Raw genomic sequence first — 23157 nt, 5'->3', positions numbered from 1 at the left:
CCAGTAGTAACCTGGAGATTACTACCTTTGAGGTCCTACCCTTTAATTTTCTTCCTAGCTCCCTAAATTCTGCCTGTAGCACCTCATCTCTCTTTCTACCTATGTCGTTGATCCTGATATGGACCACGGCCTTTAGCTATTTACCCTCTCCCCACAGAATGCCTTGCGTCAGCTCTGTGACATCCTTGACCCTGGCACCAAGGAGGAACCATACCATTCCATTCTGGAGTCACGTCTGAGCCACCCGTGGTGCCTTGGAATTGGCTCTGGCTGCACTCCCCAGAGGCACCATCGCCCTCACCGGTCCTCAGAAGTGAATATTGATTTGAAAGCCAGATGGACTCACGGGGTGGGGGGGCGGGAACTCCTGCACTACCTGCCTAGCGTTCTTATTCCATCTGGTGGTCACCCACTTCCTCTCTGCCTGCACGCTTTTAAGCTGCGGGGTGACCACCTCCTGAAAAGTGCTATCCACGTAGCTCTCAGCCTCGCGGATGCACTGCATTGACTCCAGCTACTGCTCAAGCTCCAAAACGTAGAGCTCCAGTAGTTGAAGCTGGAGACACCTCCTGCACCCATCGTTGTCTAGGTCTGAGGAGGCTGACAGCAGGCCCACTGCTTGGAGTTCAGAGGCCCTAGGGCGTCTCCATGCTGCTGAAGTCTACAATCCCACTTCACACTCACTGTTTGAGTGATCAAGAAGGTCACAGCTTGTATCGGGCAGACTGCCTTCAAAAGGCCTTCGATAAGGTACCCCATAATAGACGGATGAAAAAAGTCAGAGAATGCGGAGTCAGGAAACAGGAAACAGGTAGCAGAATGGATTGCTAGCTGGCTTCGAGAGAGAAAGCAGAGAGTAGGAGTAAAAGGTAGTTATTCATAGTGGCAGAAGGTGGGTAGTGATGTTCTACAAGAATCAGTGCTGGGACCACTGTTGCTCACAATTTATATCAACGATTTAGACTTTGGAATCCAAAACACAATTTCTAAATTTGTGGATGACACCAATTAGGAGGACAGCAACAAATTATCGGAGGACTTGCAAAATGGGCATATAATTGGCAAATGAAGTTCAACACAGTGAGGTATTACATTTTGGTAGGAAGAATAGGGAGGTCACTTATTACTTGGAGGGGCGAGTCTGGGTCCGGTGGAGGAACAAAGGGATCTCGGAGTACAAATACACAAATCACTAAAAGTTGCGACACAGGTTAGCAAGGCCATGTAAAAAAGCAAACCAAGCACTCGGGTTTATTTCTAGAGGGATAGAATTGAAAAAGTAGGGAAGTTATACCAAACCTGTATTGAACCTTGGTTAGACCACACTTAGAGTACTGCGTACAGTTCTGGTCACCATATTATAAAAAGGATATAGAGGCACTGGAGAGGGTGCAGAGAAGATTTACAAGGAAGATACCAGAAATGCGAGGGTATACAAATTAGCAAAGGATGAACAGGCTGGTTCTCTTTTCTCTTGAAAAAAGGCAGCTGAGGGGTGACCGAATAGAAGTCTTTAAAATTATGAAAGGTTTTGATACAGTGGATACAGAGAGAATATTTCCACTTGTGAGGAAGAGCATAACTAGAGTCCACCAATATAAGATAGTTACCAAGAAATTCAGTAGGGAATTCAGAAGAAACGTCTTTACCCAGAGGGTGGTGAGAATGTGGAACTCGCTACCACAGGGAGTGGTTGAGGCGAATAGTTTGGAAGCATTTAAGGGGAGGCTAGACAAGCATACAGGGGGAAGGGAATAGAAGGTTATGCTGATAGATTTAGAATAGGAAAGACGGGAGGAAGCTCGAGTCGAGCATAAACGCCGGCATGGACTGGTTGGGCTGAATGGCCTGCTTCTGTGTTCCTCAGGGTAGCGAAAGATGCAGCGTCAGTACAGCAGCAGGGCTTCTGACAACACACGGTGTTACAGCAATGCTGATATATCCCAGTTACTGCTGCCAGTGACCCACTAACTTATCCCAATTACTGTGCAGGTGGAGCACTGCGTAACTACAGAACCCACATTGTAAAACTCCTGGCCCAGTCAGGCATCGATTCCCTTGCGAAATCTATAAAAAGCTCAGAATTCTGTCAAGCTGTGTGAGCCGACTGATTGAGGGCAGTTAGTGCAGCAGGGATTGAAGAAGTATAAGGAGACTCCTTCACTCAGCACTGATTTAGAATGGATTTGTTTACAGGGAGACAGGCCTGGCAGTGGAATTGAGTGCTGTGTGCATATTCAGCCTGGTGTATCGAGCGTGGATAAAGGGAAGGAACAAACATGGATAAAGGGGAAGGAGCATGAAGCCTAACCTCGCACCTGCCCAATGCTTTAAATAAAGTGTCGGCCCGCACAGGCGTGCAACAACCTGTCTCTCACTGGTTAATCATGTGAGGAGGTCACGGAACAACAATGCATGTTGACTTCGTGGGAGGGGGTCGGCGGGAGCGGGAGATATGTTTCTGTCACCAAAGCCGCGAGCTGTACAGTCAGAGAGATGGGTAACATCCCACCTGTGGAGCTGTCAGTACAGGCCCTGTGAGGAACACAGTGAGCACCACTCGCTGGCCCAGAATGAATCCCACCTCCTCCTAGGCTTTCAAAACTCCACCCGACATAAACTCCACGATATCGAAAGAACCGCTGCCCCCAGTGCTCACCAACCTTCACTCGCAACCATGGACACAATCCTCCTTTATAAATCCCTCCTTACCCACATTCGCTTGCTCTGCAACCATCTTCCACTCTCCGCATTACTGACTCTGGGTACTGTGCACCCTCAGCCATGACACTCCTACTCTGCAACTCTCTCCCCAAACTCCTGCATGCTGCTGGGCCGGGGAGAAGAGGAGCTTGGGGGGTGGGGGGTGAGGAGCGGGGGAAGAAAGAGGAGGGCGTACCGAGAGAACTGGAGATGGTCCTACCGCGGCTGGCCATGTGGGTATGTCAGTCGTACAGGAACAGGGAGGAATTGCTGCCTTGCCAAGCCACAAATAAAACAGGTTTTAAGATGCAACACCCTCAGCCCTGTGCTTACCTCGTGAATAACTGATCCGAGAGCGAAGTCCAGGCACTGACAGAGTTCTCCCAGGTTCGACAGGCTACTCGCCCGCACTGGACCATCCGGGTCTCTCGTCCCCAGCAAAAAGGCATGGATTAATGGGTCACGATAACGTGAGGCAATCTCACCTAGGGAGCGAGAGAGGGGGGGAGAGAGTGGACAGGGGGGGGGGGGGGGGGGGAGAGAAAGTGTGTGGGCGGGGGAGGGGAAAAGAGTGGTTGGGTAGGGGAGGCGGGGGGGGGAAGAGAGTGGGTGGGTGGGTGGGGGGGAAAGAGAGTGTGGTTGGGTACGGGAGTGGGGGGGGGGGGAAAGAGATTGGATGAGTAGGGGGGGGGGGGGAGAGAAAGAGAGCGGGTAGGGAGAGGGAGAGATTGGGTGGGTAGGGAGAGGGAGGGGGGAAAGAGAGTGAGTGTGTAGGGGAGGGGAAAGGGGAGAGAGTGTGGGTAGGGGAGGGGGGAGAGAGGGGGTTGATAGGGGAGTGGAGGGGGGGAAAGAGAGAGAGGGGAGAGGGAGTGGGTGGGTGGGGGGGAGGGGGGGGGGAAGAGAATGGGTGGGTTGGGGATGGGGGGGGAACGAGAGAGGGTGGGGAGAGAGGGTAGGGAGAAGGAGAGAGTGGGTGGATTGGGTAGGCGGGGGGGAGCGAGAGAGAGAGAGTGGGAGGGTAGGGAGAGGGGGGAAGAGAGGGAGAGGGGGAAGAGAGAGAGAGAGAGGGTAGGGAGAGGGAGAGAGAGGGTGGGTAGGGGAGGGGAGAGAGGGGGGGTGGGGGGAAAGAGTACAAAGAAGAATTTGTTACATTAACCACAACTACAGAAGAGGACACAGTAACTGAAGTTGAACAGCATCAGCCTGGTCACCATACAGAAGCCATACAGTTTAATATGCAAGTACACAGAGCTCCTTTTAGGAATGGAAGAACAGGCGTATTCGTTATGAAGAGATTGGATATGCGGAGGTTGTTTTCTTTTCTCCGTAATCTGATCCAGCCCCGCAACCGCACCGCCCACCTCCCCCGAGATGTCTGCACTCCTCTAATTCTGCTCTCTTGAGCATCCCTGAGTATAAATCGCTCCAACATTGGTGGCCGTGCCTTCTGTTGCCTTGGCCCTAAGCTCTGGAACTCCCTGCCTAAACCTCTCCGCTTCCCTTTCCTCCTTCAAGGCACTCCTTAAAACCTACCTCTTTGACGAAGCTTTTGGTCACCTGCGCTGATTTCTCCTTATTTGGCTCGTGTCAAAATTTTTATCTCGATACTCCTGTGAAGACCCTTGGGATGCTTCACTATGTTAAAGGCACTATATAAATATACGTTGTTGTTGTATAGCATGTACAGTTGTTGTTGAACAGAGGAGACTGAAGGGAGACTAAAGTGAGGTGAATATAATTATGAGGGGCCGAGATAGAGTGGATAGGAAGGACCTATTTCCCTTAGCAGAGGGGTCAATAACCAGAGGGGCATAGATTTAAAGTAATTGGTAGAAGAATGAGGGGATTTGAGGAGAACTTTGTTCACCCAGAGGGTGGTTGGATCTGGAACTCACTGCCTGAAAGGGTGGTATACCCAGAAACCCTCACCGCATTTAAAAATACTTTCATATGCTCTACAAGTAACCTGCAAGGCTATGGACCAAGAGCTGGAAAGTGGGTTTCGGCGAGGTAGCTCTTTTTCGGCCGGCACGGACACAATGGGTCAAATGATCTCCTTCTGTGCCGTAAATTTCTATGATTCTATGAGTAGGCCATTCAGGCCCTCTAGCCTTTCCACCATTTAACTTGATAATGGCTGATCGGCAGCTCAACTCCATTCACCCGTTTGTCCAGATGTAAAAATGCAAGGCTGGCATTTATTGCCCATCCCTCGTTGCCCTTATGAAGGTGGTGGTGAGCCGCCTTCTTGAACCGCTGCAGTCCGTGCGGTGAAGGTGCTCCCACAGTGCTGTTAGGGAGGGAGTTCCAGGATTTTGACCCAGCGGCGATGAAGGAACGGCGACGAAGGAACGGCGACATATTTCCAGGTCAGGATGGTGTGTGACTTGGAGGGGAACATGGAGCTGGAGGTGTTCTCATGTGCCTGCTGCCTTTGTCCTTCTAGGTGGTAGAGGTCGTGGGTTTGGGAGGTGATGTTGAAGAAGCCTTGGCGAGTTGCTGCAGTGCATTTTGTAGATGGTGCACACTGCAGCCACGGTGCGCCGGTGTTGGAGGAAGTGAATGATTAAGGAGCTGGATTTGGTGCCGATCAAGCAGGCTGCTTTGTCCTGGATGGTGTCGAGCTTCTTGGTGATTGTTGGAGCTGCACTCATCCTGGCAAGGAGAGCAATGTACCCCATAAGCTGCACTGCCGCCTGCATTCCCCAACAAGCAGCACATTCACATTTCTGCGCATGCGCGGTATCTACTATGTGGTGAGCAGCCTGCGCAGGACCTATCAAGGCACCGCGTCGCCGCGTGCACCTTAGCGGGGAACTCTTGCGGTAGATATTCCATCACACTCCTGACTTGCGCCTTGCAGGTGGTTGAGAGGATTTTCAGCGTCAGGAGGTGAGCCACTCACGCTGCAGAATACCCAGCGCCTCTGACCTGCTCAAGTAGCTACGGTATTTATGTGCCTGGTCCAGGTGAGTTTCTGGTCAATGGTGACCCCCAGGATGTTGATGTTGGGAGATTCGGCGATGGTGATGCCACTGAATATCAAGGAGCAGTGGTTAGCCTCTTATTGGAGATGGTCATTGCCTGATATCCTTACGGAACAAAAATCTATCAATCTCACTCTTGAAAATTTCATTGACCCTGCATCCACAACATCTTGGGGAAAGAGTGTTTCAGATTTCCACTACTTTTTTGTGAACCATAGAAATTTACAGCACAGGAGGCAGCAATTCAGCCCATTGTGTCCATGCAAGCCCACAATGAGCTATCCAGCATAATCCCACTTTCCAGCTCTTGGTCCGTAGCCTCGTAGTTTACGGCACCTCAAGTGCACACCCAATACTTTTTAAATGTGGTGAGGGATTCTGCCTCTATCACCCTTTCAGGCATGGAGTTCCAGACCCCCACCACCCTCTTGCTCTTAATGTATTTATAAAACATCGTTGGGCTTTCCTTGATTTTACTTGCCAATATTTTTTCATGCTCTCTCTTTGCTTTCCTGATTTCCTTTTTAATTGCACCCTTGCACTTTCTATACACCTGTAGGGTTTCTGCAGTATTGAGCCCTCGGTTTCTGTCATAAGCCTTTCTTTTATACTTTATCCTACACTGTATGTCCTTTGACATCCAAATCGAGGCCTTCGTCTCCTATCTTTCAATCAATTACTGACCCATGTCACAAGGCTACCACCAATTCCATGCGCTTTCCTTTTTGATTAAAATCTGATGTGGTACCTTTTCAAATGCATTCTGGAAGTATAACAGTAAGGAAGTCTTGCTGCAATTATATAGGACTTTGGTGAGACCACGCCTGGAATACTGTGCACAGTTTTGGTCTCCTTACCTAGGGAAGGAGAAACTTGCCTTGGGGGCGGTGCAACGGAGGTTCACTAAATTGTTTCCTGGGATGTGAGGGCTGTCCTATGAGGAGAGATTGAGTAGAATGGGACTATACTCTCTGGTGTTTAGGAGTGAGAGGTGATCTCATTCAAACATATCAAATTCTTACAGGGCTTAACGGGGTAGATGCTGAGAGGCTGTTGCCCCTGGGTAGTGAGTCTAGAACTCGGGGTCATAGAAACATAGAAATCTACAGCGCAGAAGGCGGCCATTTCGGCCCTGCGTGTCCGTGCCGACCGACAAAGAGCCGCACCGCCCGAGGTCAGCAGCCCTGAAGGTTACATATAAACCTCTGAACAATGAATAATGGCGGAAAGGTAAAGAGCATCCGGCCCAACCAGTCCGCACCACACAACTGCGACACCCTCTGCATCGCAACAGTCTACACTCCACCCCAACCGGAGCCATGTGATCTCTTGGGAGAGGCAAAAAAAGATAGAAACTCAAGCCAATTGGGGGAAAAAATCTGGAAAAATTCTTTCGACCCATCCAGGCGATCGAAATTAGTCCAGAAGATCATGCTGCCCGTATTCGATTCCCTGCAGTACTTACCATCGTATCTACGCCAGGTAACAAGCGGTTATCCAGTCTAATCCCACTTACCAGCTCTAGGTCCATAACCCTAAAAGGTTACAGTACTTCAAGTGCCCATCCATGCACCTTTTAAATATGGTGAAGGTTTCTGCATCCACCACCCTTCCAGGCAGTGAATTCCAGAACCCCACAACCCTCTGCATGAAGAAGCCCTCCCTCTAAACCTTCCACTAACCACCTTAAAACTATGCCTCTTCGTAGGGAAATAGGCCCTTGCTATCCACTATATCCAGGCACCTCAAAATTTTATACACCTCAAAGAGGTCTCTTCTTAGCCTCCTCTGTTCCAATGAGAACAAACCCAGTCTATCCAATCTGTCCTCATAGCGAAGATTCTCCATTCCAGGCAGCATCCGAGTAAATCTCCTCTGCACCCTCTCTACTGCAATCACGTCCTTCCTATAATATGGCGACCAGAACTGCATGCAGTACTCCAGCTGCGGCCTAACCAGAGTATTATACAATTTAAGCATAACCTCCCTTGCTCTTGTATTCTATGCCTCGGCCAATAAAGCAAGCATTCCATAAGCCTTCTTAAACACCTTATCCACATAGCCTGCTACTTTCAGGGATCTGTGGACAAGCATTCCAAAGTTCATCTACATTTTTAAGTCGCCTACCGTTTAATGTGTGCACCCTTTCCTTATTAGCCCTCCCCAATGCATGACCTCACACTTTTGTGAATTAAATTCCATTTGCCACTGTTCTGCAGACCTGACCAGTACATTGATATCCTCCTGCAGGCCATGACTTTCCTCTTCATTATCAATCACACAGCCAATTTTAGTGTCATCTGCAAATTTCTTAATCATACTCCCTATATTCAAAGTCTAGATCATTGATGTATACCACAAAAAGCAAGGGACCCAGTACTGAGCCCTGCGGAACCCCACTGGAAACATCCTTCCAGTCACAAAAACATCCATCAACTATTACCCTTTGCTTCCTACCTCTAAGCCAATTTTGGATCCAATTTGCCAATTTGCCCTGGATCCCATGGGCTTTAACCTTCGTGACCAGACTACCATGTGGGACCTTATGGGTCCATATATACACTACATTGTACCTTATCGACCCTCCTGGTTACCTCCTCAAAAAATTCAATCAGGTTAGTCAAACACAATCTTCCCTTAACAAATCCATGCTGACTGTCCCTAATTAATCATTGCCTTTCTAAATGTAGATTTATCCTGTCTTTCAGGATTTTTTTCCAATAATTTTCCGACCACTGAGGTTAGGCTGCTATTTCCTCTTTTACTTCACTCAACAGCCTGGGATGCATTTTATCTGGGCCTGCTTTCAAAGCTGCTAAACCCCTTAATACCTCCTCTCTCACTATGTTTATTTCATCCAGAATTTCACACTCCTCCTCGATAGCAGTATCTGCATTGCCCCTTTCCTTTGTGAAAACAGATGCAAAGTTTTCATTAAGAACCATACCAACATCTTCTGCCTCCACATAAAGATTACCCTCATGGTCTCTAATAGGCTGCACCCTTTCTTTAGTTAACCTCTTGCTCTTAATATATTTATAGAACATCTCTGGGGTTTCCTTAATTTTACTTGCCAAGAATCTTTCACGCTCTCGATTAGCATTCCGAATATCCTTTTTAATTTTTATCTCTAAACTTTCTATATTCATCAGTATTTAGCCATTGGTGTATGACCTATGCTTCCCTTTTTTTCTTTATCCTTCCCCTAGACATCCCAGGGGCTCTAGAATTGTTATTCTCACCCTTTTTCTTTAAGGGCACATGTTTGGCCTGAGCGCTCTGTATCTCCTCCTTGAATGCCTCCCACTGTTCCAACACTGATTTACCCACAAGTAGCTGTTTCCAGTCCACTGTGGCCAAATCACTTCTCAACTTAGCTTTTCCCAAATTTGGGACATTTATTCCTGGTCTATCCTTGTCCTTATCCATAACTAACTTGAATCTGACTGAATTATGGTCACTGGCACCCAAGTGCTCTCCCACTAATACCCCTTCCACCTGCCCAGCTTCATTCCCCAAAACTAAATCCAAGACCGCCCCCTCTCGTGTTGAGCTTGTTGCAAACTGACTAAAAAAAGTTCTCTTGAATGCATTTTAAGAATTCTGCGTCCTCTATACCCTTCACACTATATTTGCCCCAATTAATATTAGGATAGTTAAAATCCCCTACTATTACTACCCTATGGTTTTTGGACTTCACAGCAATTTGCCTACATATTTGCTCCTCTTACATCCTCCCACTGTTTGGGGGTCAGCGTTCACCCTTTCTATCCTTCTATTCTTATACTCATTAGCATGTGGCACTGGTAGTAACCCAGAGATTACTACCTTTGAGATCCTACCCTTTAATTTTTTTCCTAGCTCCCTAAATTCTGCCTGCAGGACCTCATCCCTCTTTCAACCCATGTCGTTAGTCCCGATATGGACCACGACCTCTAGTTGTTTACCCTCTCCCCCCAGAATGCCCTGCGTCCGCTCTGTGACATCCTTGACACTGGTAGCAGGGAAGCACCTTACCATCCTGGAGTCATGTCTACGGCCGCAGAAACGCCTCTCTGTTCCACTAACTATTGAATCCCCTACCACTACAGCTCTTTTATTCTTTGTCCCTCCCCCCTGTGCAGCTGAGCCATCCGTGGTGCCTTGGACTTGGCTCTGGCTGCACTCCCAGAGGCACCATTGCCCTCACCAGTGCTCAGAAGAGAATATTGATTGGAAAGCGAGATAGACTCACGGGGGAACTCCTGCATTACCTTACTCCGCCTGGTCGTCACCTACTTCCCTTCTATCTGCATGCTTTTAAACTGCATGGTGACCACCACCTGAAACATGCTATCCACGTAGCTCTCAGCCACGTGGATGCACCGTATTGACTCCAGCTGCCACTCAAGCCCCGAAACGCGGAGCTCAAGTAGTTGAAGCTGGAGATATCTCCCTGCACACATGGGTGTCTAGGTCGTGCGAAGCGTTTCGGACTTTCCACATGCCACAGGACATGCACGCCATAGGACTGAGCTGCCCTGCCATCCCTCTAATTAGACGAATACTTACCAAACAGCCAACCACTTACCTGCTGTGAATTCCTCGCCAGAAGTGAACTCCTCGCCTTCCCCCGGCCCCCCTGCCCCTCAGACTCCTGGACTCCCGAACTCTCAGAACTCAAAGTCTCAGGATAAGGGGTCAACTATTTAGGACTGAATCTTTGGAATTCTCTACCCTAGAAGGCTGCGGTTGCTAAGTCATCGGGTATATTCAAGACTGAGATCGGGTATATTCAAGACTGAGATCGTTAGATTTTTGCATACTAAGGGAATCAAGGGATATGGGGATAGGGCGTGAAAGTGGAGTTGAGGTAGAAGGTCAGCCATGATCTTGTAGAAAGGCGAAGCAGGTTCGAGGGGCTGTATAGTCTGGTAACCTCCTCCAAAAATTTTACTGGATTAGTCAGATATGATCTACCCGTCATAAATTCACGCTGACTCTCTTTGACAAGCACATACTCGTCTAAGTGCTCAGTCATGCTGCCCCTGGTCCTAGATTCTCATAGCTTCTCCACAACTGACGTTTATTCAGCAAGGCAAGGATTACTTACTGTTGCAACTATACAGAGTTTGTGTTTATTCAGCAGGGCAAGAATAAATGCATGCAATATGGAAAGGCCATTAGGCCCATCAAGCTCAACTTTTCCACAAGCCATCTACAATTTGTCCTACAGCATCTCATTCAATCTCCAGATCTCTAATTAATCGGAGATAAAATGTGAAATTTCTCTCAGATCCCCATCCCACAGCAGTAATTAACCAAAATTAAAAAATACTGGTCCACCTTCAGAACGCTGGGCAGTTCCATCCCTCACACGAGTCATCCACGGTGCATTGTGTCTGAGCTATCCAGCCTAATCCCACTTTCCAGCTCTTGGTCCGTAGCCCTGTAGATTGCAGCACTTCAAGTGCATATCCAAATGTAATGAGGGTTTCTGCCTTTACAACTCTTTCAGGCAGTGAGTTCCAGACCCCCATCACCCTCTGGGTGAAAGAAGTTCTCCTCAACTCATCTCTAATCCTTCTACCAATTACTTTAAATCTATGCCCCCTGATTGTTGACCTCTCTGCTAAGGGAAACAGGTCCATCCTATCCACTCTATCTAGGCCCCTTATCATTTTATACCCCTCAATCAAGTCTCCCCATAGCCTCCTCTGTTCGAAAGAAAATAACCCCAGCCTATCCAATCTTTCCTCATAGCTAAAACTGTTCAATCCTGGCAACATCCTCGTAAATCTCCTCTGTACCCTCCTCTACTGCGATCACATCCTTCCTGTAATGTGGTACCAGAACGGTACGCAGTACTTTAGCTGTGGCCTAACTAGTGTTTTATACAGTTCGAGCATAACCTCCTTGCTCTTATATTCTATGTCTTGGCTAATAAAGGAAGTATCCCGTATGCCTTCTTAACCGCATTATCTACCTGTCCTACCTTCAGGGATCTGTGGACATAGTCCTTCTGTTCCTCTACACTTCTCAGTATCCTACCATTTATTGTGTCTTACCTTGCCTTGTTGGTCCTTCCAAAATGCATTATCTCACACTTCTCCGGATTGAATTCCATTTGCCACTGTTCTGCCCACCTGATCAATTCATTGATATTTTCTTGCAGTCGACAGCTTTCTTCTTCAATATCACCACAGGGTCAATTTTTGTATCATCCGCAAACTTCGTAATCATGCCCCTTGCATTAAAATCTAAATCACTGATGTATTCCATGAAAAGCAAGAGACCTAGTACTGAGCCTGTGGAACCCGCCTTCCAGTCACAAAAACACCCATCAACCATTACCCTTTGCTTCCTGCCACTGAGCCAATTTTGGATCCAATTTGCCACTTTGCCCTGGATCCCATGGGCTTTTACTTTTCTGACCTGCCTACCATGTGGGACTTGTCAAAAGCCTTGCCAAAATCCATGTAGACTACATCAAATGTACAATAATCTTGGACTTGGGCAGCCGTAGCTCTGACTCTGTTTTGCTCGGGAGCGGCGGAGTGCTGAAAGGCATAGTCTGACACCTTCACTCTAACTCTTGCAGTGTCACCACACGTGAGTAATGGCCCGATAATCAATTCAGACTCACCCAATGCTCTTGTACTTCGCATCAGGACCTCTCCTACTTTCATCCGTGTCTCCACAGATCTTGTTTTCTCAGCTCCTTGCGGTGACGTTCGATATTCGTCCAGTAACCGTGGCAGGATTCGGGCCGGGTACACATCCGACAGCACTGACAGACCTGTGACACCAGAGTTTGAACAAGTTTAAGGCTTCATTTCACACTTGACTGGTTTATACAATTAGCTTCAGTCGAGAAGAATAAATACTCCAGTTGTGGGACTGAGTGGCAGAGGCTCTGGCTCCTTGCTTCTGGGAGCTGGGCTCAAATGCTGTTCAGACAGAAGAAATAACAACTATCTACTAGCTGTTGGGGTGAATAGTATAGAGCTTCACCCTGTATCTAACCCGTGCTGTACCTGCCCTGGGAGTGTTTGATGGGACAATGTAGAGGGAGCTTTACTCTGTATCTAACCCATGCTGTACCTGCCCTGGGAGCGTTCGATGGGACAGTGTAGAGGGAGCTTTAGTCTGTATCTAACCCCGTGCTGTACCTGCCCTGCCTTGGGAGTGTTTGATGGGACAGTGTAGGAGGAGCTTTACTCTGTATCTAACCCCGTGCTGTACCTGCCCTGGGAGTGTTTGATGGGACAGTGTATGGGGAGCTTCATCCCACGCTGTATCTGATGGGATGCTGGTACCCGGTTGAACTAATATTACACAACAGAAATGACCTCAAGATTTAAACAGTGATAGGAAGCAATGAGATGAAGACAGTTCCTGTCCTCGCTGCACAGCACTGTCTCCCAGTCATCAAGATTCACGGCACGGCCCTCAACAACGTGGACCACTTTCCATACCTCAGGAACCTTTTATCAACAAAGGCAGACATTGATACGGAGATTCAACACCGCCTCCAGTGCGCCAGTGCAGCCTTTGGCCACCTGAGGAAAAGTGTGTTCCAAGACCAGGCCCTCAAATCTACCACCAGCTCATGGTCTACAGGGCTGTAGTAATGCCCGCCTTCCTGTATGGATCAGAGGCATGGACAATGTACAGAAGACACCTCAAGTCGCTGGAGATATATCACCAACAATGTCTCCGCAAGATCCTGCAAATCCCCTGGGAGGACAGGCACACCAACATCAGTGTCCTCGCCCAGGCTAACATCCCCAGCATTGAAGCACTGACCACACTCGATCAGCTTCACTGGGCAGGCCACATAGTTCGCATGTCAGACACGAGGCTCCCTAAGCAATTGCTCTATGCGGAGCTCCTTCACGGTAAACGAGCCAAAGGTGGGCAGCACGAACATTACAAGGACACCCTCAAAGCCTCCCTGGTAAAGTGCAACATCACCACGAACACCTGGGAGTCCCTGGCCGAAGACCGCCCTAGGTGGAGAAAGTGCATCCGGGAGGGCGCTGAGCTCTTCGAACCTCAACACCATGAGCGTGAAGAGGTCAGGCGCAGGCAGCGGAAGGAGCGTGTGGCAACCCCCCCAACCCCCACGACGAATGTCTGTCCCACCTGTGACAGGGTCTGTGGCTCTCACATTGGACTGTTCGGCCACCAAAGGACTCACTTTAGGAGTGGAAGCAAGTCTTCCTCGATTCCGAGGGACTGCCTATGATAATGATGATGTTTAATTAGTTACAATGAACAGTATGCGTAGGTGTCTGGAAAAATATAGAGCAATCGGAGCTGTTGTTGAGACTGGATGGAAGCAGGGCTGACAGTTAACCACATTACTCATAGTTACATGGAAATTTCAAGACTCCATGAGTGAAAGAGGTTAAAAGGTTATATTACGGAGGCAGGTTGCATACACTTGGGTTGTATTTAGGTGGTTATGGGGTGTGGTCTCATTGGGGTGTGACAAAAGCTAAAAGGATTTGATAGGCTAGGTACAGAGAAACTATTTCCTCTGGTGGGGGAATCCCGAACATGGGGGGCATAACCTTAAAATTAGAGCCAGGCCGTTCAAGAAGATGATTAGGAAACACTTTTTCACAAAAAGCATAATAGAAGTATAGAATTCTCTCCACAGATGGAGTTTGGGTACAGATCAGTCAGCATGGAGCACCATAGGAGAGGCCTGAGATTTGAACATCGGAGGCAGTGGCAGAATCAGGAGGAAAAAGCAGCGGAGAGAGAGCAGAAAAACCAAGGTGACGTCACAGGACAGCAGGTAGGTGATTGGTTGGTGAGTATTTCAGCGTTATTTTTCTCTAAGCTAGGCAGTGGTTTAAATTAAGAGCTGAGGAACTATAACTATTAGTTTATTAAATTAATAACTTAACTAGATGAACTAATTAATAATATAAATAATCATTTGAATAAAAGCTTTAACTAATTAAATTAATTCAGGTGGTCAATAAGTGAATAAATAAAAAAGGTTTAGTATGGAAGCAAGTCATCCTCAACCCAGAGGGACTGCCTATGATGATGAAATAAAAAAGTCTAGCGATGGCAGGGCAGGCTGTGTGTCGGCTCTGGAGTATGTGGGGGTTTGTGGACAACGAGACTGTCCCTGATTCCCACATCTGCAGGAAATGTCTCTGCCTTCAGCCATTCCGGCTCAGCATCATTGAGTTGCAGTGCAAGTTTTAGACATTCCGAAACATAAGGGAGGGGGAGGGATTTCTGGATAGTTTTATCCTGAATACAGTCACACCCCAGAGGAAAGCAGTTTCAGGAAGGGGAGGGTGTGACTGTTATGGAGCTGGGTAGCAGGGACTTAGAAGAGGTTGAGAAGGAGGACCCAGAGATACTGGTCCTGTCCAACCGGAATGTTGTACTCGCTACCTGAGGACAAGGTACAAACAACATAGGTAGGAACTGAGAGGAGGTCCTGCTGAAGGAGTATCAGGAGTTAGGAGCCAAATTAAAACGCAGAACCTTGAGGGTAATAATCTCTCAATTATTGCCCGAGCCACATTCAAATTGGCATAGAAACAGTCAGATCAGGAGAATTAACATGTGGCTAAAGGAGCTAAAGGGTTGGTGTGCGAGAGAGGGGTTTCTTTTCATGGGACACTGGCACCAGTTCTGGGACAGGAAGGAACTGTACCGATGGGACGGGCTCCACCAGAACTGGGAAAGGACCTGTGTCGTAGCGGAAAGGATAGGTGGCAAAGGCTTTAAATTAGTAGGATGGAGGTGGGGGGGAATCTACATGAAATAAAACCAGCCTAAATATAAACAAAAACAGGAAAGGAAGGAATAAAGGGAGGACATTGATGGCCAGGGAATAAATAGAGTTATAGATCAGGAGTGCAAAAAGATGATTAAAAATAAAGTGAGAGGAACTGCTATTAAAAATGAGTTAAACTGTCAGTACATTAATGCATACAATGTCCGTAATAAAACAGGGGCGCTGGAGGCAATCATGCGCTGCGAGCATGCAGACATTGTAGGGGTTACTGAGACATGGCTACAGAAAAATCAGGAATGGGAATTAAATATTGCAGGGTATAACATATTTAGAAAAGATAAAGGGAAAATGGGGTGGTGGAGTAGCTGTACTTTTTGGGGATAAGAGGGGTAGTAAAAAAAATGACACAGCTATCACAGAAAGACAGAAATAGAATCCATGTGGATAGAGATAAAAGATAATAAAGGATCAATCACACAATTAGGTGTAGTCTGCAAACCATACAATAGTGTAAGGGAAATGGAGGAAGAAATATGCAACCAAATTTGGGAAATGAGTAAAAAGACATAGAATAATAATCATGGGGGGGATTTCAACTACCCCGATATTAATTGGACAGAAAAGGTAGGTAAAGGGTAAGTGCTCCTTTCTAACCCACTATGTAAAAAGCCCAAGTCAGGACTTGCTATTAGTAATGGGGAATGAACCCGAGCAGATGAGAGAAGTAAAAGTTGGGGAACATCTTGGCAATAGTAACCATAATATAAATACACTTCAAGATAATAATTGAGAACGACATAAGTATGACGAAGACCAGGGTAACAGATTGGAGAAAAATTGATTTTGAGGGGCTGAGAATAGACCTTGGAAAAATAAAATGGACAACAATATTGGCAAACAATGATGTAGAACAGCAATGGAAAACATTTTAAATGGTGTTCAACAGAGTCCAGGAAAAATATATTCCGCTAAAAAAAAACTAAACAACATGGATAAAAAAATGAGACATCATGGATAAATAAAGCCTTAAGGGAAAAATTGAGGGCAAGGAAACAGCATACATTAAGTACATGGGATAGCAGGGAAAGCATGATAAGGGAGAATACAAAGAGATGAGGAGAGAAGTCAAAAAAAATTAGGAAGGCAAAGAGGAACTATGAAATTAAATTATCAAGAAACTTAAAACAAAATAGTAAAATATTTTACAGGCACATAAATTTAAAAATGGAAGGTCGGGATGGGAATAGGGCCACTAAAAGATAGACAGGACACCACAGGCAATAATAGCAAGATGGCAGAAATATTAAATTACTTACTTAAATATTAATAAAGGGAAAGTCTTGCTTGACCAACCTCATTGAATGTTTTGAAGAGGTAACACAGAGTAGATAATGGTAATGCAGTAGATGTAATTTATGCAGATTTTCAAAAGGCCTTCGATAAGTTACAACATAATAGACCGATAAACAAGGTCAGAGAATGTGGAGTCAGGGGTCAAGTAGCAGAATGGATAGCAAGCTGGCTTCAAGACAGAAAGCAGAAAGTAGGGGTAAAGGGTAGTTATTCACAGTGGTAGCAGGTGGGTAGTGGTGTTCCACAAGGATCAGTGTTGGGACCACTGTTGTTCACAATTTATATTAACGATTTAGACTTTGGAATCAAAAACACAATTTCTAAATTTGCAGATGCGATCAAATTGGGGCGGACAGTCAATACTGAGGCAACAAATTACAGGAGGACATTAATGAACTTGCAGAATGGGCATATAATTGGCAAATTAATTTCAACTCAGATGAATGCGAGATGTTACGTTTTGGTAAGAAGAATAAGGTCACTTATTACTTCAAAGGGTGCGAGTCTGGGTGGGGTAGAGAAACAAAGGAATCTCGGACTGCAAATACACAAAAATCGCAAAAAGTAGCAATACAGGTTAACTAGGCCAGAAAAATAACCAAACCAAGCACTAGGGTTTATTTCTAGAGGGATAGAATTAAAAAGTAGTGAAGATATGCTAAACCTGTATTGAACCTTGGTTAGACCACACTTAAGAGTACTGCATACAGTTCTGGTCACGATATTATAAAAATGATATGGAGACACTGGAGAGGGTGCAGAGAAGATTTACAAGGGTGATACCAGAAATGCGAGGGTATACCTGATCAGGAAAGGATGTTCAGGCACCCAGGGTTGACCTAATAGAGGTCTTTAAAATTATGAAAGGTTTTGATAGAGTGGATACAGAGAGTGTTTCCACTTGAAAGAGCCATCAATATACGATAGTCACCAAGAAATCCAATAAAAATTCAGAAGAAACCTCTTCACCCAAAGAGTGGTGAGAATGTGGAACTCGCTACCCAAGGGATAGGTTGAGGTGAATAGTATAGACGCATTTAAGGGGAGGCTAAACAAGCATATGAGGGAGAAGGGAAAGAGAGAGTTATGCTGATAATTAGATGAGGAAAGACGGGAGGAGGCTCAAGCGGAGCATAAACACCGGCATAGACTGGTTGGGCCGAATGGCCTGTTTCTGTGTCGTATATTCTATGAAATCCTCTGATCTAATGGAATGGCGGAATAGGCTCGAGGGCTGAATCCTGTGTCCTTATTGATCAGAGCGCCAACATTTGAATGATAAGCTACCATTATGAAGTCAGTCCTTCCAGCCCGCATAGAAATGAACCTCGGAAACAGGCCGATCGGCCCATCAGTCCGTGTTGGTGTTCATCCTTCACACGAGCTCATCCCGCTTAGTCTCTCTTTCCTTCAACCACCTGTCAAACCTAAATTATTTTCAGCTCCATCACTTGTGGAACAATTCTCAGCCTTGTTTCTGCTCCAACAAGCCGAGTTTGCTTTTCTACCAAACACTTCTTTCCCCTGCCGTCCTCCCCAATCTTAACTCTCCCCAAAGCTGAAATCAGAATGATTTGAAAGCTACTCCCTATCTGGGGGGGTCTCTGCCTCTGTCACAAATCTTCGGATTTCTCGACATTTGCTGCTTTGAACTTCCCCCTCTCGCCCTCTTGGATTATAAATACCTTTCCTACAACAAAACTACAACTCACTTTCATACAGCACGTTTAACATACAACACATCACAGGAGCGTAATCAGACAAAAATTGACAGTGAGTCAAAGATGCAAAGAAGTAACTAAAAGCTCAATCAGTTTGGTCGATTTTAAGGAGGTCTTAGAGGCGGCGAGAGAGAAGGGGGGCCGAGGCGGAGAGGTTTTGGAAGCAATTCCTGATGGATCAAATAGGATGAAGAGGTTGCAAACAGTTGAATGTGGTTCACAGTCAACGGTCGAGGAGGATGAGGAGTGATAGTCCACCATTGTCACAGTCACAGAGGATGTCATTTGTGACTTTGATAAGGGTTGTTTCAGTGACAGTGGTGGAAACCTGACTGGAGAGATTTAAATATGGAAAGATGGACATGGACGTTGGAGAGGAAAGGGAAGTATTTTGTGAAGACAGAGGGGTTGAAGATTGGTGGTGGTGGGGGGGATTAAGGACAAAGTTTCTGAAAGGGAAGGTGACTGCACATGAGGCGAGGGAACGGTTTACAATCTCAGATAGCATGGGGGCAGGGAGGAAAGTTAGGTGGTCAGCAGTTTATTGGAAATGGGGTAGAGTGCAGGAGGTGGGTCTTATGGACAGGTTGGGTTTGGAGAGGGAACGAGGGAAATAGAGTAAGAATACACACTCCACCCTCCCTGAACCCTCACTGTGTTGAAATCAAGTCTCATCGCTCCTACTTGAACTCAGTATCCTCGGATCTCAAAACGTGGAAGTCCTCACCAGCCTCAGTGCTCCCCCTTCTTTAAACCCAAACATGACATCACCTGATCAGCTTCTTTTATTTGGTCTTCTCTCTGACCTTGGCAGTGTCACAAGGACATGGAATTTTACAGGAAGTGAAATAAATAATCAAGTCCAACAAATTTATCCCGAACTCACAGATTAACCCAGCCGCCTGTCCATCATCTCACCATTTCACGTCAATCCCTTCTCTTTCCATAAAGATATCTCATTACTCCTTCACCTACTTCTACTTTCCACCTCAATATCCTTCGTGGGCAGGTTGAAGGATGGGGAGGGGGAAGTGATGTCCAGCTTTGGCCGACTTCGCACAGCCTCTATGCCACCCTCCAATGCTGCACTACCATTTGTGTCAGACTCAAAACCACAATGTTTTTGCCATCAGCAATTTAAACCTTGAGTAAATCATTTGCAGTCAGTTTTCTAATGAGTCCTGACATACAAAATAAGTCCACTTTCAAAGTGACTTGGGCCATGAGCCTTGGCGTGTTTTCCATAACTCCTGTTACCCTCTGGATGAACATTTTCAACTAATCTTCTAAGTCGCAACTTTCTCATTTTTAATTTATGCTCCTGGGATTTGAACCTTCACCATAGGGAGCAAGTTGCCGGAAGTTTCTGCTGCAACATTCAGTGACAGCCATCAGTGACCGACTAACACGTCTAATGGAAAAGTGGATGACGCTGTAGGAACACTGTGCAAAGTGACACTTATGGGAACAGGAGGAGGCCATTCAGCCCCTTGAGCCTGTTCCGCCATTTAATGATATCATGGCTGATCTGTGACCCAACACCATATACCCACCGTTGCCCCATTACCCTTAATACCTTTGCTTAACAAAAATCTATCAATCTCAGATTTAAAATTGACAATTAATCCAGTATCAAATGCCGATTGCGGAAGAGAGTTCTAAACTTATACCGCCCTTTGTGTGTAGAAGTGTTGCCTAACCACTCCTGAAAGGTCTGGCTCTAATTTTTATATCATGTCTCCTAGTCCTAGAATCCACAACCAGCAGAAATAGTTTCTCTCCATGCACCCCATCAGTTCCTCATAATATCTTAAAACCAATCAAACCACCCCTTAATCTAAATTCCAGGGAGTATAACTCTAGTTTCTGTAATCTCTCCTCATAATTTAACCCCTGGAGTCCAGGTATCATTCTGGTAAATCTACCTATGGAGTCCAGGTCATTTGAAGAGAGTCTCAGGCAGGCCTGTTAAGACCTGTCTGCGTTAAATCTGCAGCTGTAACACCAAACGCGCAGCATTTTCAGGCAGATTTATTTTCCAGGCAGTCGCTCCTCCTCCTCTCTCACCCCACGGTTCGCCTGTGTTGGCCTCCCGCCGGCCTAAGATCTCACGGAGAGTCCAGTGCCAGTGTTGGCAGGCTATTTGATCCATGAGGACATCACACCACAAACCTAATATCCTCATCCAATTCCCAGCAGGTAGGAGCAGGGCCCCGGCTGAGTTTCACTGTAACCCAGCAGCAGATTAGAAAACTGCAAGTGTTAAGCCCCTATTTAAAAAAGGAGGCAGACAGAAAGCAGGAAACTAGAGACCAGTTAGCCTAACATCTGTGGTTGGGAAAATGTTGCAGTCCATTATTAAAGAAGCAGTATCAGGACATTTGGAAAAGCAAAATTCGGACAGGCAGAGTCAACATGGATTTATGAAGGGGAAGTCATGTTTGACAAATTTGCTAGAATTCTTTGAGGATGTAACGAACAGAGTGGATAAAGGGAAACCAGTGGATGTGGTGCATTTGGACTTCCAGAAGGCATTTGACAAGGTGCCACATAAAAGGTTACTGCACAAGATACAAGTTCACGGGGTTGGGGGTAATTTATTAGCATGGATAGAGGATTGGCTAATGAACAGAAAACAGAGAGTAGGGATAAATGGTTCATTCTCGGGTTGGCAATCAGTAACCAGTGGGGTGCTGCAGGGATCAGTGCTGGGACCCCAACTATTTACAATCTATATTAACGACTAGGAGGAAGGGCCCGAGTGTAATGTATCCAAGTTTGCCGACGATACAAAGATGGGAGGAAAAGCAATGTGTGAGGAGAACACAACAAATCTGGAAAGGGACATAGACAGGCTAAGTAAGTGGGCAAAAATTTGGCAGATGGAGTATAATGTTGGAAAGTATGAGGTCATGCACTTTGGCAGAAAAAAAATCAAAGAGTAAGTTATTATTTAAATGAGGACCTGGGGTACTTGTGCATGAAACACAAAAGGATAGTATGCAGGTACAGCAAGTGATCAGGAAGACCAATGGAATCTTGGCCTTTATTGCAAAGGGGATGGAGTATAAAAGCAGGGAAGTCTTGCTACAGTTGTACAGGGTATTGGTGAAGCCATACCTGGAACACTGCGTGCAGTTTTGGTTTCCATATTTACGAAAGGATATACTTGCTTTGGAGGCAGTTCAAAGAAGGTTCACTAGGTTGATTTCGGAGATGAGGGGGTTGACTTAAGAGGAAAGGTTGAGTAGGTTGGGCCTCTACTCATTGGAATTCAGAAGAATGAGAGGTATCTTATCGAAACATATAAGATTATGAGGCGGCTTGACAAGGTGGATGCAGAGAGGATGTTTCCACTGATGGGGGAGACTAGAACTAGAGGGCATAATCTTAGAATAAGGGGCCGCCCATTTAAAACTGAGATGAGGAGAAATTTCTTCTCTCAGAGGGTTATGCATCTGTGGAATTCGCTGCCTCAGAGAGCTGTGGAAGCTGGGACATTGAATAAATTTAAGACAAAAATAGACAGTTTCTTAAACGATAAGGGAATAAGGGGTTATGGAGAGCAGTCAGGAAAGTGGATCAGAGTCCATGATCGGATGAACCATGATCTTATTAAATGACGGAGCAGGCTCGAGGGGTCGTATGGCCTACTCCTGCTCCTATTTCTTATGTTCTTATGGCCTCGGCTCAGAGCCAAAGCAGCGGACCAGGAGCAGAGCCTGGGACATTCTGACTGTGTGGCTCAGACACTCCCTGCTTTATCTGATACATCAGCAGACTCTGGTTACAGACTTTTCTGCCAGTGGAAACAGTTTCTCTGTATTTACTGTATTAAAACCCCTCATAATATTGAACGCCTCGATTAAATCTCTCCTTAACCTTCTCTACTCTAAGAGAGATAATCCTATTTCTTTAGTCTGTCCACGTAACTGAAGTCCCTCATCCTTCTTTTGGGAGTTTGCAGGGAATGGTGGGAAGTGTAGTTTGAAACAGTGGAGGGGCAAGGAAGACACTGCATTCCAGCTTCCAAAATAAATGTTCCAAAACCTCCCAGAACTGCCAACATAAACACAGGCTTGTCGTTCAGGTGATCTACATGGAAGAACTTTCTAAATTAAATCGTTACTTCAAACTGAAATGTAATCCTCCCAGTCTCAGGGAGACACAGACTCAGGCAACTCCTTCAGGCCTCACTGAGAATGAACAACAGGCACTATTGATAAAATACAGCAAAATTACTAGTCCTGCCGCTGAACTGTGGGGTGATGACTCCTGCAAAAGCTGCTCTCATTTCTCAGAGTTTTTTTTGATAACAGTTAATTTTGATAACAGTTAATTAACCAGAGTCTGTTTAGTCAGAGATAGAACAGGGAGGTGTACATCTTACAGTCTGGGGAACAGGAAATCGGTGGGAAACTCAGAGAATCCTGGATATTAAACGCATCAATTAAATGGATCCTGATGCCCTCTCCCTGCCCCCACCTCAAACTGACCGACTTCCTGTCTTGTCGCTGTCAGATTATTGAGAATCTGTCCTCGAAAAAAACCAGAAGAACCACCCCTTAATAGTTTGCTCTATGCATAAGCCAATCAGCAGCAACGTCGGAGTAAGTCGTAAATTTAGAGCCATTCTACA

At 46.2% G+C, this 23157-nt stretch overlaps 1 protein-coding gene across 1 annotated transcript in view; it reads right to left on the bottom strand.

Moving 5' to 3' along the window:
• tango6 (transport and golgi organization 6 homolog (Drosophila)) overlaps positions 1 to 23157 on the bottom strand; it is a 145010-nt gene that overhangs the window by 40181 nt on the left and 81672 nt on the right. Inside the window, exons 15-16 of the mRNA XM_070898367.1 lie at positions 12316 to 12468; positions 3037 to 3188 (exon numbers count right to left, since the gene is read on the bottom strand). Coding sequence (XP_070754468.1) covers positions 3037 to 3188; positions 12316 to 12468 — 305 coding nt within the window. The remainder of the gene's footprint in view (positions 1 to 3036; positions 3189 to 12315; positions 12469 to 23157) is intronic.

Source organism: Pristiophorus japonicus, chromosome 13, assembly GCF_044704955.1.
Source record: "Pristiophorus japonicus isolate sPriJap1 chromosome 13, sPriJap1.hap1, whole genome shotgun sequence".
Classification (NCBI taxonomy): Eukaryota; Metazoa; Chordata; class Chondrichthyes; family Pristiophoridae; genus Pristiophorus; species Pristiophorus japonicus.
Note: the sequence above shows the minus strand (reverse complement) of the source record. Positions and strands in the feature narration are given on the sequence as shown.